The 12,956-nt window shown below is 40.1% G+C and overlaps 1 protein-coding gene across 6 annotated transcripts in view; it reads right to left on the minus strand.

The window, feature by feature from the left end:
- Positions 1-9: 9 nt before the first annotated feature.
- The window catches only part of PLCB4 (phospholipase C beta 4), a 188,127-nt gene continuing 175,180 nt past the window's right edge, over positions 10-12,956 (minus strand). For 4 of the 6 annotated variants that reach the window (XM_071582148.1, XM_071582145.1, XM_071582146.1 and 1 more), the window contains 6 exons: positions 12,027-12,202; positions 8,471-8,572; positions 7,284-7,341; positions 6,793-6,879; positions 4,677-4,713; positions 10-1,957 (listed from right to left, as the gene is read on the minus strand). In XM_071582148.1, the coding sequence (XP_071438249.1) occupies positions 1,869-1,957; positions 4,677-4,713; positions 6,793-6,879; positions 7,284-7,341; positions 8,471-8,572; positions 12,027-12,202 (549 nt within the window). In that variant the 3' untranslated portion in view covers positions 10-1,868. The remainder of the gene's footprint in view (positions 1,958-4,676; positions 4,714-6,792; positions 6,880-7,283; positions 7,342-8,470; positions 8,573-12,026; positions 12,203-12,956) is intronic. The other 2 variants (XM_071582151.1, XM_071582149.1) reach the window with 1 other exon arrangement.

Here is a 12,956-nt window from a genome sequence, read left to right on the forward strand (position 1 = left end):
GACTAAATAAACTGTGATAGAAATATATTTACACTATGCACATTTTTACATGAAATACAACTTGCTAAACATTTGCAATTAAATAATACCACCACCCTGCAATTCACTATAGTCAAAACTAAAGGATTTGAATTTTTAAGGTTTTTATTAGAGAAGTTGAAAGTTTCATCTCAGGACTGACAATAACATAATTATCTCTTTTCATTTATTTTGTTTATAGGAATATGTAGAATTTGTTTGTACAAGCATATACAACAAAGTAATTGGTGCTTAGTACATAGAAATCAGGAATCTGATTTGTTCTAAACTACCAGTTTTCCATGCAGTCATCTTTGAATTGGCAGCATGGACAAATTCCAAGCGGAATGCTTACATGCATTGTTTTGCAATATAACTACAGCAAGCTCTGGAAACATGCAAATTAACACATTAGCAAATTGTTTTTATATCTAATGGACATAAAAAGGTTATTCCTGATATGAAATTCTGAAAATCTGCATAAATACTTCTGTGTAAAATTAAATTAGTTATGTACTTTTCTTTTACTACAAGTATCAAGAATGCCCACGTAATTAATATACACACATATATATAGAGAGACCTTGTAATGCTAAAAGTCTTTGTAATTAATCAAACAATATTCTGTGCCATACATTTACTCAGTATTTACCAGCTAGTAGCATGACTGTGGTCATATAGTAGGCATTACAGTCTTAGTAGCATTTGTATCACATGCAAACATACTCTTAGCATTTCTGTTTACTAATTTTTATCACGTGGCAACATGTATGTGATTTTCTACAATGTGTGATTCCCAAGTGTATAAATACTTTTTACATTTTCACAGTTACAAACTTTTTGCCAAAAGCCATTTAAACAATCTTTAAGTTACAATGAACTGTAATATCTGGGATCTGCAGCAACAGGATCAAAATGCAAATTCTATACAAGCAATGTAGGATGTAAACTTTTCTTAAAGTGCCTAATATGTAATTCCTTAGAGCACTGATCAGTTTTGGCACAAATACACTGTATTTCCCTCAGGTTATCCACTGCAGTAACTTTTACAGGAGATATCAGCTCCTTTCAGACATTTATGATAGAGTTGATATGGCACTTGTGAATGACATCATTAGGCTGCAGAAATATCCTGTCAGGTTACTGTTGCAGCTGATGAATTGGCTGATGACTTTGTACATTTTGTACTTCTGAATACACACAGTTACCTTTGCCCTGCCTGCTGCCTGAAAAACGCCTTGAAATCTAATTTAAAATCCCCCAAACTCAGCTCCTTACTATCCTCATTATTGTGGTAACTTGGCAAAGGATCCAGTTCAGAGGGCTCGGTGGCAGGAGGTGCTGAGCATGAGGAGCTGCTGCCCGTCCCATCTGGCAGCAGGGGGTTTCTACACAACATACCATACAGGAGAATAGCAATGGGAATAACACGACTCGACTACAGCTTTGCTGCCATTTGAGATGATGTTAAAGTATCTGCTGTGTTTCGAGGCTCTGATTGTGTAACTGATGCAGGCAAGCTGCCTGTGGAGACACGGAAAGGAATACGCAATGGGGTTTAAAAAAATGTCTTCATCTTCACATCAGGGTTTTTCTGAACAGAGGAGATTCTTATGGAAATCCAACAAAGGAAATTCAGTGCCCAGTGTTAAAAAAGAAACAATGCAAACCTTAAGACTTGGTGGTCCGTAGCTACACTTTACATATTAAAAACAAAAAACCAAACCAAATCCTGCTAAAAACAAAACAACACCAAAAAAGAAAAAAAAAGGAAACAGCCCACTTTTCAACCTCAGCAATGTTATTTTGAATTTTACTCTCATTTTGAAAGGATGCTGTGTTCTCCAACTTCAGTTTGCTTGTTGAGGCTTTAGACCACTGTTGCTGGCCTGCGATCCATCTCTGCTTCCAGCTTCACCATCTGCTGCATCTCCTTTGCCTGCAATCCAAAAGAACCGCGTGACGCGGCGCATCAGACCTTTTGTTCCAAACGAAGCACACGTTTTACATGACAGTGTCTGAGTGAGAGACAGGCAAAACACACTGAGGATATGTGTAAGAACATGATTTTCACACCTCTCAACCTCCCCCGTGTCATTCTGTTTTCAAAAGGAGATGTAATCCTTCTATCTACAAATTCACGGGCAGTATTTTTGATCCTATTCCAGGACTTGTAGGTTGACTTTCTGAAGTGTGTGGTAAAATGCAGAAGCCCTAGTTTTGGGGAAGAAAGCTCGGCAGATGCCAATTTGACTGTTTCTCCTGATAGGAAATGTCTTTGGGAATGTACTCTTCACTGCTGTTCTGTGAGTACTCCAATGTGTTATCTCCTGAAATGGTTAGAGAATTCATCTGTGATCTGGACTTATAAAGACAAAGAATTACTTAAATCCATCAGTGTAACATCTTCCTCGCAGGAGAAAAAATTTTTTTAATTAGTAATTTTTTAAATAGTAATTTTTTAAAAAATAATCTCCATCTGGCCTGGAGATCCTTATGGTTACAGAGGGGGTGTTTTTCAGCTCAGGATTAGACTACTGCTGGATGCTCCATGTGATTACACACACTGAATCCACCTGAAACTGTATCCAAATGCATTATGCAAAATACAGCAGTGAATATGCAGCAGTGACTATGCCAGATCTCACTATAAACTCTGTGAGCCTCGGGCTTTGCAGGCAGAGTTAAAGCTCTGTGTATAAATGGTAACTGGCCTGGGAATCCCCTCTTAGAGGGTCTTTTTTTAATTGCCTGCTTTTCTCTCCCTGTCTCACAAACACAGGGGCACAATTTCTCCTCCTGTTAGAGTGTTTTGCTTGAAACTCTGCAGTTTAAAGGAACTGGGAGTCAGCACCTCCATTTAAATAACTGGGAAGTTATTTAAATCCACAACTCCCAAGGACCCTGAATAAACTGACCTACAGAGCAATCGAACACATCTATCTTTACAATCAAACTCCTGAGCATTAGGACAAGTTTAGGAAGAGACAAACCAAACTAGTACTTTCTTTGGCATAGCTGCTCCGTATCATGCAGGGAATAATGGTTAGGGGACCTGATTTATATAAACTGTGTTCCAAAAGAAGTTATAAATGTAGCTTAGACAGGGAACTTTGCTACACAAGCTCCTACTTAAGAAGTCACCTGTTCTGTATGTGCAAACACATATTTGCATATGTGAAAAAATGGGCAGATGTAGATCTAAAGTAATGAGATGCACTGCTATTCCTTTTGCAAGGTAAATGTGGATTTATGCAGATGTAACGTACCTGCCCTCTTGCAAAATCTAGCCCTGTTCTTTCTTAATCATCATCATCATCCTCTTAGGGAAAAAATAATTATGATAACAGCAAAGCAACTGTCATAAATATGATTAAAAATTAATCAACACTCTCCATTTAAATGACTTAAAAGCTTGAAAGTAACGAAGAAATAATTTTAACATGAAAATATGGAAACATAACAAATAAATCAATATGGACAACCTCTTCTGAAATGTTGGCTGGGTTTTGCCTGTGTGTGAAATGAAACTCAAAATGAAACAAAACTTTGTGGTTGTTTCTTAGTGACTCACACGTTGCACGTTTTAGGCTTGTGACTTCACTACTGGCACACAGTGTCCTATGAATATTCTGCCAATGTGTTGCACACAGAACTGTTGCAGAGAGAACCTCCCAGAGCGCATCAGCAAACAGCACAGGACCAGGTGCCTGCTTTTGCAAGCCTGAGCCTGGTTCAGGCAGTGCATTCTGATGTGAACCCTTGAGGACAACACTGGACAATGAGCCTGCTGGAAGGCAGTGTTGAACCTGCAGAGCATCCATGAAGGGAGGGGCAGCCAATGGACTCTGCTGTCAAGGTGCTCTCTGCTGAGATCTCACACAGGCTAGGAACCATATACAGTAAAAGAGGAATAAAAATAATTTTTCCTAGCCTAATGAATGCTTTTTTTTGCCATTATGTATCTACAGGTGCTATCAGTGGTGCAAGATGTTACCAGTTCAAGAGAGTAACTGAGATCAGGCAATGCTGTACCAGGGGATGCTCAAGGGCAATTTTGTCCCTTGGTATGAAAGGGCCTACCAGAGATTACTCAGGAAGCCACAACAGCACAACCATCATATGTGTAACTGCCATACCCTGTAACATGCTGGATTTGGAGTTTTTAAGTGCTGGAAGCCTCTCTTCCTTAGGGACTAGGAAGCTATTCTGTATTTTACTATTCTTAGCATGGAATTACTTATTTTATTACCATACAATATATGTGGGTACCCTTTGTCTGACTATCAGCATTAGCAGTTAATCATATGTATGTTAACACTGAAATAGTTCTTAGATCAACAGACACTTACAGACACAGTTCAAAACTCTGAGCAGATCTTTCAGTAACAGCAGCTATTGTCCAAGTTAATCTCTATAAATATTTCCTCTGCACATCCCTGTTCATACGGATCTGAATTTGAGATGCTAAAGCACAAAATACTGTTAATATTGTGTCAGGCTCAACTATCTGTGTGCAAACAAGATTAACATTGTGTTCACTATGTCAATGGCACTTCCCAACGGTTGCATTTACAAGGAGGGCTCCAACGATAATGATTTAATTTAGAAGGAAAGCACACTGAAATAATAGTTTGCTTATTATACGTCCATCCTACCTTGTGTTTGAGACACTGCATGACAGGATTTCAAAAGCTGTTTGTACAAAAATAAAAATGTCAAAATCGAGTAATACAACAAGAAGCAAATTAAATGAATGAAAACTGAAGTGAGATTGAAAAATTAATGCAAGAAAAACATACATAAACCAAAACAAATTTAAATTCATAACAGTTTGTATTGAAGGCTGTTTCCACACATAATTCTACTTTTCTACATTTTGTATTTGTATGAAAATTTTCTCGCCTTGCTTGATCAGGAAAAACTTGTCTTGAAATTGTCATTAAACAAATAGCACCTTTATCTGGACCCAGCTAGCTTTAATACATCAGTGTGTGCAACAGTGAAACCAGAGCCAGCTGGGGATTTGCACCAGTGCACTTTTGGGGCTAAAAGGAAATGGTCAGAACAGCATGTATGGAAATATATGCTCTAATGGATCAAATCAGAGTGAGTTAAAAAGCTGCTGAGCACTCCCTCTGTGGCAGAGGCCACCACGTGCCCACAGAGGTGATGAGCAGCACATGGATGAGTTTACTCCATTTAATCACCAATGACTTAAGCTGACTGCATCTCTGCACTGCAATGGCATGTGAGCAGGCCTAGGGGGGCTGTTCCCATCACTCAGCAGCACAAGCTGAAACCCCGGGAGAGGGAAGTAATTGCTCAAAGAGGTGACCCCTTTAATGACTCAACACTTATTCCCAGCTCCCTCCCTCCCTCCCTCATATACAACGTGGTGGTTATCCCATTATGGTTAAAAGCATAACTAGAATCATTCTCTCCTGTCCTTACGTTTTTAAAAAATGGATCCAAAGCTCTCTGAAGCCAGTGGAAGGAAACAACTGGTAACACCCATCTCTGGATCAAGCCCATCACTGTTTTGTCAACTGTCAGGCTCTGGTGATGCTACAGATCTGCTGTAGCCCAACTGCCAAACCCAGTCCTAGTTCCCCTGGGTCCTGCCTCCCTGACTTTTGGTACTGAGAGGAGCAGACTGACAGATCCATTCATGCTGGATGTTACAGACAGCACCTACAGAAACCCTCTGAGGGAACAGGTTGTTGTTCGGGAGGGAGGTGGAGTGATCAGCAGACAGAGCCCTGGTGGCTGGGGCTCAGTGGTGGTGGCCACCTGAGATCCTGACACTGTCACCCTCTAGAAGCTACCCAGGCTGTGGCTTTTGGGGCTGTAAGACTCTCCCCTAGCAGTGGAAGTACTTGTTTTGCATGTACTGTTCCCCTGCAAAATGGCTTTAATTCATATTCTGTTTTCCAGAGAGTTCAAGTTCTGAACATTTAATAAACAAAGAAGTAAGTACATAACCCTTTAAAGTAATGGGTATTAAATGCTCCCCTTCTCTCTCACCTCACTGAACTGCTGGGTATATTCCCCTTGCAGTTTACATTTCTAAGTGCAGTACTGCAAGTCCATGCAATTAGTGCAGCCCTTCTGGCTCAGCCTTTCAGCAAGGGAACTGCTCAGAATGTAGTGTTGCTTCCACCAGAAATAAGATTAGAATTTTCCTTTCCCTGCCAAGTAGTTTTTCAATTATAAAAATATAGGGCTTAAAACAAGCAGAAAATAATAAGGTATTTTAATTAGGAAAGGGTGTACTAGTACAGATAAAACTCCCCATGCTACTGTACATCTCTAGAATTCCGTCCAAACTCACTGTCTCTTAAGAGTTCAGAGATGCTCTGTGCACATGTTTCTCCTCTAATTTTCCAATCAGCACTAGAAATGTTAAGTTCCAATGTGAAGAAAACCGATTTGCTTGAGGTACTTTTTTGGGAGTAATTAAAATGGATACACGGCATCTTTTATGACTGTCATTTCTCGCTAACAAGCATCAGTGTGGCTGAACAGCTGCAAGGACAGACTCTGGCTGAGCAGTTCAGCTTCCACGTCCTTATCTGAAACAAATCTGATTCTCTATCACTATTTAAGTCCCCTCACCTCTTCATTTTGACTCCCCAAGTCGGTGAGTGACAATGAACAAGGTCGTTGTCCCCATTTTGGTAAAGGTTTACATTTAGGAGTGTTCTGCTCAGCCTGACTCTGGCTACTGTTTTCACTACCTCAATTTTCTGTTAAGCCTTTTAAACAAGATACCTGCTCATTCTGCTTCTCCAAGACTTCTAAATGCTCAAGTTGAACTTTTTTCAACTGATCCATTTCCTTTGACTGCTTCATTGCCAGCTGTAATAGAGAGAAAATAACTGGAGGGGGCTGTAACACATTATTAACAAGTAAAATAAAAACTTACTTGAAACAAACACACATGTGTAGTGTGTCTTGCCCCATTTAGATGGCACAAAACATCACAAGCGTTCTATTATGTCACCCAATCTCAAGAAAAGTTATGAATACACTAATAGAGATATATTATACATATTGCATATAATACATAGAATTAGCAAACACACAAGAATGAATAGTAATTCTGTTACTTTAAAATAGGTTCATCTTATATAGATCTTTCATGCTACACATATGTGGAACAAAGCAAAGACAAAATCTACTAGAGCTGGATTCTCAACACAGAGAAATGAAAAAGAATATCCAGAAATAGTGCCCAGTGACTTGGTCAAGGTTATAGTTACCCTTTTTCTCTCTTCCAAGAACTTTTTTGTGTTGCTGCTGTTCAGCTCTCTGACTCGCCTAAAAAAAATGCAAATGTTGTCCATGAAGACTCAATGGGAAAAAAGAAACCCCAAAGCTACAATAGAGTAGAATCACAAACTCTTAAGGTGTATTTTTGTTTTGGATTCTGTTCTATGGCAGTAGTGGCAAATTGTACACTCCTCTGGCCACACACCTTTACATTTCCATTGGCTGAAGTTTGCTTTTTGCCTCTCAGTCAAGAGCGGTGGACAAAACTTTAAAGACTGTTTAATTAATTTGTGCATCCCTTGCTGCACTCTGCCTTCAGTTTATTTTGGTATATAAAAAGTGCTGTATCAGTGGCAATGGAAGAATCATCTGATGATCATAATTAAAGTTATCAATGCTGTAAGGTTCTTAAAGCTGCTATTTGAGCAAAAAGATAAGCATACAATTAATATTACATAAAGTACCTAAATGCAACGTGCCTCTTCCTAAGATTTCTCTCATGAAAGAGAACAAAAATAGTTCAAAGAGGTGAAGCAGACTCATCACAAAGCCTGCAGACCAGACCTGCACTCAGCCCTGGGAACAGATTTCTCTGGGAGTCGTAAGTGAGGTCACCAGAGCTCACACACACCAAGGGCTCTGACAACTCATCTTCCTGATGAGCTGGGGCAGTGCCACACTCCAGGGACTGAGTTCAGCAGAAACAGGTTCAAGCTGACTGACCAAAACAGCCCAGTGCCAAGGAGGAAATGTAAAAGAAAGACTGAGCCAGATGGCAGCCCAAAGTGAAGGGGAAACCCTGAAGGCTGATGAGACAACATCGTGTAGACTCTGCTTTTGCTTCCTTTTCAGTAAGGCCCTCGTTTCACTTTAAAAGCAGAAGAGGATAATGCACTTGAAGTACAATCATTAAAACCCTTACAGATGTTTCAGTGTAATTGTGATTAGACTTACTCTAGTCAGTCACAGATGATCAAGGCATTACATTTATTAAAAGGATAAATATGAGAAAAATCAACATTTTTTCTAAAGTAGTCATCTAAAAATATACTCAGCATAATGATTAGAGCCAGTTTCCATACATAAAAACATGGTTTTCATAGAATGAATCCATGAGGTCACCTGCCAGCATCTGAGAGCATTCTCCCCCTCTCAGGAAGGGAGATGTGATCCTTACCTCTCTCTTTCAGCTTTATTTTTGATAGATTTGTCTTGGCTGATGGCTTTGCTGTTCTCCATAGATATTTTAGCCTGGTTGGCACGCATCTCCTTGCTTTCCCTGGGGAGAACCAAACAAATCATTAATGCCCAAGATGCAGTTGTTGTGGTGCTGGTTTCCTCTCCACTCTGCTTAATTTTGTCCTTGAAGAATGAAGGAAGAGGGAGGAACAAACCACATGAAAATTGCCTTCCTTTGGGTAGACTTTACACATTTTGAGCAACCTCTTCAGTGTTCCAGCCAGTGCAGTGGGAAAGCAGAAAACTAGTAAATTGATGTTTTAAAACAGTTTCAGAGTTTGGGATTCTGTGTTGGGAGGAGCAGCACAGGAGCTGACTTTAAGAAAGGGCTGATGAACAGGAATCAGAGAAGTTTGGTGTTTTTTTTTAACTCCAAGTGTTCATAAGGTGAAACATTTCCTGGATACAGATTTAAAAGCAGTGGTATCACTGCAAAAATTAGATTGGGTTCTAAAAAATGTTGCGTTGAGAGCACATTTCATTCCAACACTCCTTTCTTCAAATAAGTGCTTTCATTTTTTCTGCTGAATTTGAAGTAATGTTCAAGCATCCTGTCTTAAGAGGAGTACTGAAATAATTTACTTTTATTACTGTGCTCAAGGATATGAAAAAAGTTAGTGTAGGTGTTCAAATTGATTTAGCCTGTTTGCATCAGATATAATTATCAAGTGAAAGAATTTAAGAGGATTAGAGGACTACTGTGCATCACTGTGATTGCAAAATGAGGCTCTGGCCAGGGAGATGCTGAAAGAGCCAACACATCTGTATCCAGCTGTTTATTCTCCAGCTGCAATCCAGCTCTGAGCCCTGCTCTGCTGGGCCCTTCTGGGGCTGTCAGGTTGTCACCTGCAAGAAATAAAAAATGCTACTAACAAAAGAAAGGAAAAATCTTATCTCCCCTTTCAAATCATCTTGTAGGGACCCCTGGTGGATTCTAAGGTAGTGCCTCTCACAGTAAGTGAGCTGCAGCGGCCGAGGTTCCCGAGGGAGCTCAGGTCGTGGCTGGGGCTTCACTCAGGTCTCCCCAGCAGTGCTGCCCCCAGTCAAACAGGATGCCCCTCACAGGCAGAGCTGTGCCTGGAGCCAGAGGGGACTGGGAGAGGTAGATAAGCCAGGATGGTAAAGGAAGAAAAAAAGGATTCTGGAAAATGTGGCATGGCAGGATTTAACTGCTGATTTCCTCTCGTGTCACATGGACTGCAGCTCTGAAATTTATACAAACATGTCTTTTTAAAGGGATACTTTAAGTGTGTAAGTCTATCCTTGGTATTTATATATTTATATGTATTTAGTTGGCAATAAAGTGCATTAACATGTTATTGAATGACTAGAAATCTCTTCTTCTATTAAAAAGGCCACCACATAACTTTTCTCTCTCTCCTGTTATTTTATGGAGTACATAATGTTTGTGAATAGCAGCTTCATGTCCTCAGTTTCTGAAGAGCTGCAAGATCACCACATGCAAGTCAGTCAGGTGTTCAGTCTGAGCAGGTCGGGGCACAGCACCCCAGAGTTCAGTGACCTTCAGGTTCTGACCAGTGTCTGCTTTGTTTCTAAATGAGCTCAAAGCACAAACTGTAATTGCTTCTTGTACTGCACTTGGAAGGCAGGTGTGTACCCAGGGCAGGTACGGACATCATTTGAGGTTATTGATCTCTCCACTTGCCCTGGGCCCTCTGCTGTGACATGCACCTCATTATCACAGCTCCCAGGAGGGGAGCACAGTCCACTCCCACACCACTCCCACATGGATCCTTTTCTCCTGTGGATAGCAGAGCTGCCTCTTGGCTGTTACTTGCACCTCTATAGATAAATGCATGTGTCTTCCTACACACAATGTATTACATTAAGAAGTTTACAAATTATTTAGTGTGAAATCTTCTGAAATATTTATAGATTCAGACACAGTCTTAAATTTGCTTTAAACAGGAAATTCCCCAGTCTGCACCTCTAGGATGTACAAATTCCCAAACAGCCAGAAACACATTAAATTGCATTGAATAAAGCAGAAAGAACATCGAAGGTTGTTACTCCTGGGACAGCTGAGAAGAGAAAGTTCTCAGTATTTAGCAGGATGTGGATTTTCAGATCTAGTTCTTAGTAGCTCTGAAAACAGAGCAATATATGGACTAAGCATAAATGATTTCTAATAGGAAAACAAGATCCATTGCTAAGAATACAAGAATCATGTACAAGAAATGATAGAAGGCTGTTTAAACAACAGAGAGATACAGATATTCTAAACCCAAAGACTAAAAACTAGAAGAAAAAAAATTAAACTTTGCCTTAGTGTATATATAATAACTGCCTGTATATATAATAACTTCTAGCAAAGTTAAAAGAATATGGAAGTATATATGGAAAAGAAAACAAAAAACTTACTTTCACAGGGTATGTATTAGTACATTATCTTTTAAGCATTGTGGTGACTATCAAATAGGACAGGAAAAAACCTCTCAAACTCTAAGAAAGTGATGTGATTTCCTGGGCCAGGTAATAGTTTGAACATACAGCACCAAGGACTGCACCTTTCTCTGGCTAGTAACTTTGGAATGATGAATTTGTATTATAATTTGGCGATTTTTGGACTTTATATTTGACTGGTTATGTTCTGCAGGACACCCTGAACAGAGGGGGTAACACAGAGAGTAACATCAAGATGAGCTCTGCCAGTCTTTCCTGGAACAATTCTCTGCTGGATGGAAAGCTTGCAGGTCCCACCATGTGTTCTCTCTGATGCAAAAATAAACTGTTTTTTCACTCAGGAGTTTAAAAAATCATTTCAATTCCTTCTTCAAATGTGATTTTATTTATTCCTTTTTCCACATGCTTTTCATGTGAAAGATGCTGAAGCCCATGATGAATGATCTATATATGTATGAGTATATATGTGTATATGTTCATATGCTTTTAGGCTGCTTTGCATAATAGATCATAGCATTAAAAATATTCCCTGCTTACTGCCATTTTTAGCACTGTGAATATTATGTGTACTTAATTCTATTTAATTTCAAGTGGGCAGGATGGCTAATTACAACAGCAGCAGTGTCACACCGTATCCTCTGCATTCCCCATGACTACAGCAGGATATTGTGGGACAATAATACATCAGTCTCATGCAGTTTATCCTGCAAATCCTTGTTTCTATGATCTCACTTTCCATGGACATTTCTTAGAATCCCCAGGGCTATAAACATGAGCCCATAACTGGCAGCAACTCCAATGGATATTTCTGTATTTGCTACTTCTCAGTTTCCAGCCTCTGAATTGAAGTTCCAGGGTAAAGTTGATGCAAGCTACCTTTGCATCTGCTGCCTTTAATGAAGTGCAGATAATCTAAACCAGCCAAGAGGCACATTCCTTCATCCACCTAAACCTTGTCTGATCACCCCTTTACCTCTACCTTGCACTCAGCACAGAGCTGACAACACAAAAGGTGAACCATCACCCAGAGCAGACACAAACCACATTATCAGGGAGCACTGCCCTCTCACCTGTCATGGGAGAATTTCAGCTGCTGGGTTTGTTGTTCATGAGCATTAATGAGCAGTTTCTTCAGGAGTTCACACTGCTGGTTCAAGTGTAAGTCACGGATTTCTTGCTCCTCGGCGCTGTGCGTGTTGATCATCTCGGACCACTCTTTAGTGTGCTGAGCCACGATCTCTTTGACCTGTGGGGCAGCGACAGCAGCTCTGTTAGAGGCTCTCACATAGGCTGGGAGATCAATTATTCCTGCTGCTGAAGATGATGTAAAGACAATCAGAAAACAGGTTCTAAGGAATGGAGCTGAACTGTGGAAAATGAAGTGACACTGAGGCAGTTGCCTCACAGAGTAACAAAGCCACCAAGGACACCTCTCATCATAAACCCAGGTGCAAACCAGTCCCTACTGTCAGGACACTGTTATCCAAAGTGCTCTAAGAGATATGCTCTTGACTGCACTACCACTACTTTAAAACCATCTCTAATGCTGAGTTCATAATGGTTTCAGATTTCTGGTTGCCAAGAAAAAAGTATATATTAAAAGTACTGAAGTTAATGCAGAAACGTAGTGAGCAGGATTTCTCTGAGGGCTTAGAGACAGCCTCTCATTGTGTGGAGACAGTTGTACACACACAGTCAGTTCACAGTAAAATCCTGTATTTAATACAACTTGAAACTGAAGGTGGGCTATGTATCTTTGTTTTATATGCATTAAGTCAGCAGGGAACCTGATAAGGATTCTTCTCCTGCTTATCTCCCAAGGCTCACAAGAATAATGAGATTAAAGTTTTGGAATGTTCCCAAGAGACAACATTAAGTCTAAATCACCAGAGTTACAGATACCAAATGATCATGTAGTATCTCGGGTTGGAAGGGAACCATAAGGATTCCAACCCCCAAAGAGGAGCCCTGCAAGGGGACGACAGCATGGCAGTACCTGC

Source organism: Pithys albifrons, chromosome 2, assembly GCF_047495875.1.
Source record: "Pithys albifrons albifrons isolate INPA30051 chromosome 2, PitAlb_v1, whole genome shotgun sequence".
NCBI classification, from domain to species: domain Eukaryota; kingdom Metazoa; phylum Chordata; class Aves; order Passeriformes; family Thamnophilidae; genus Pithys; species Pithys albifrons.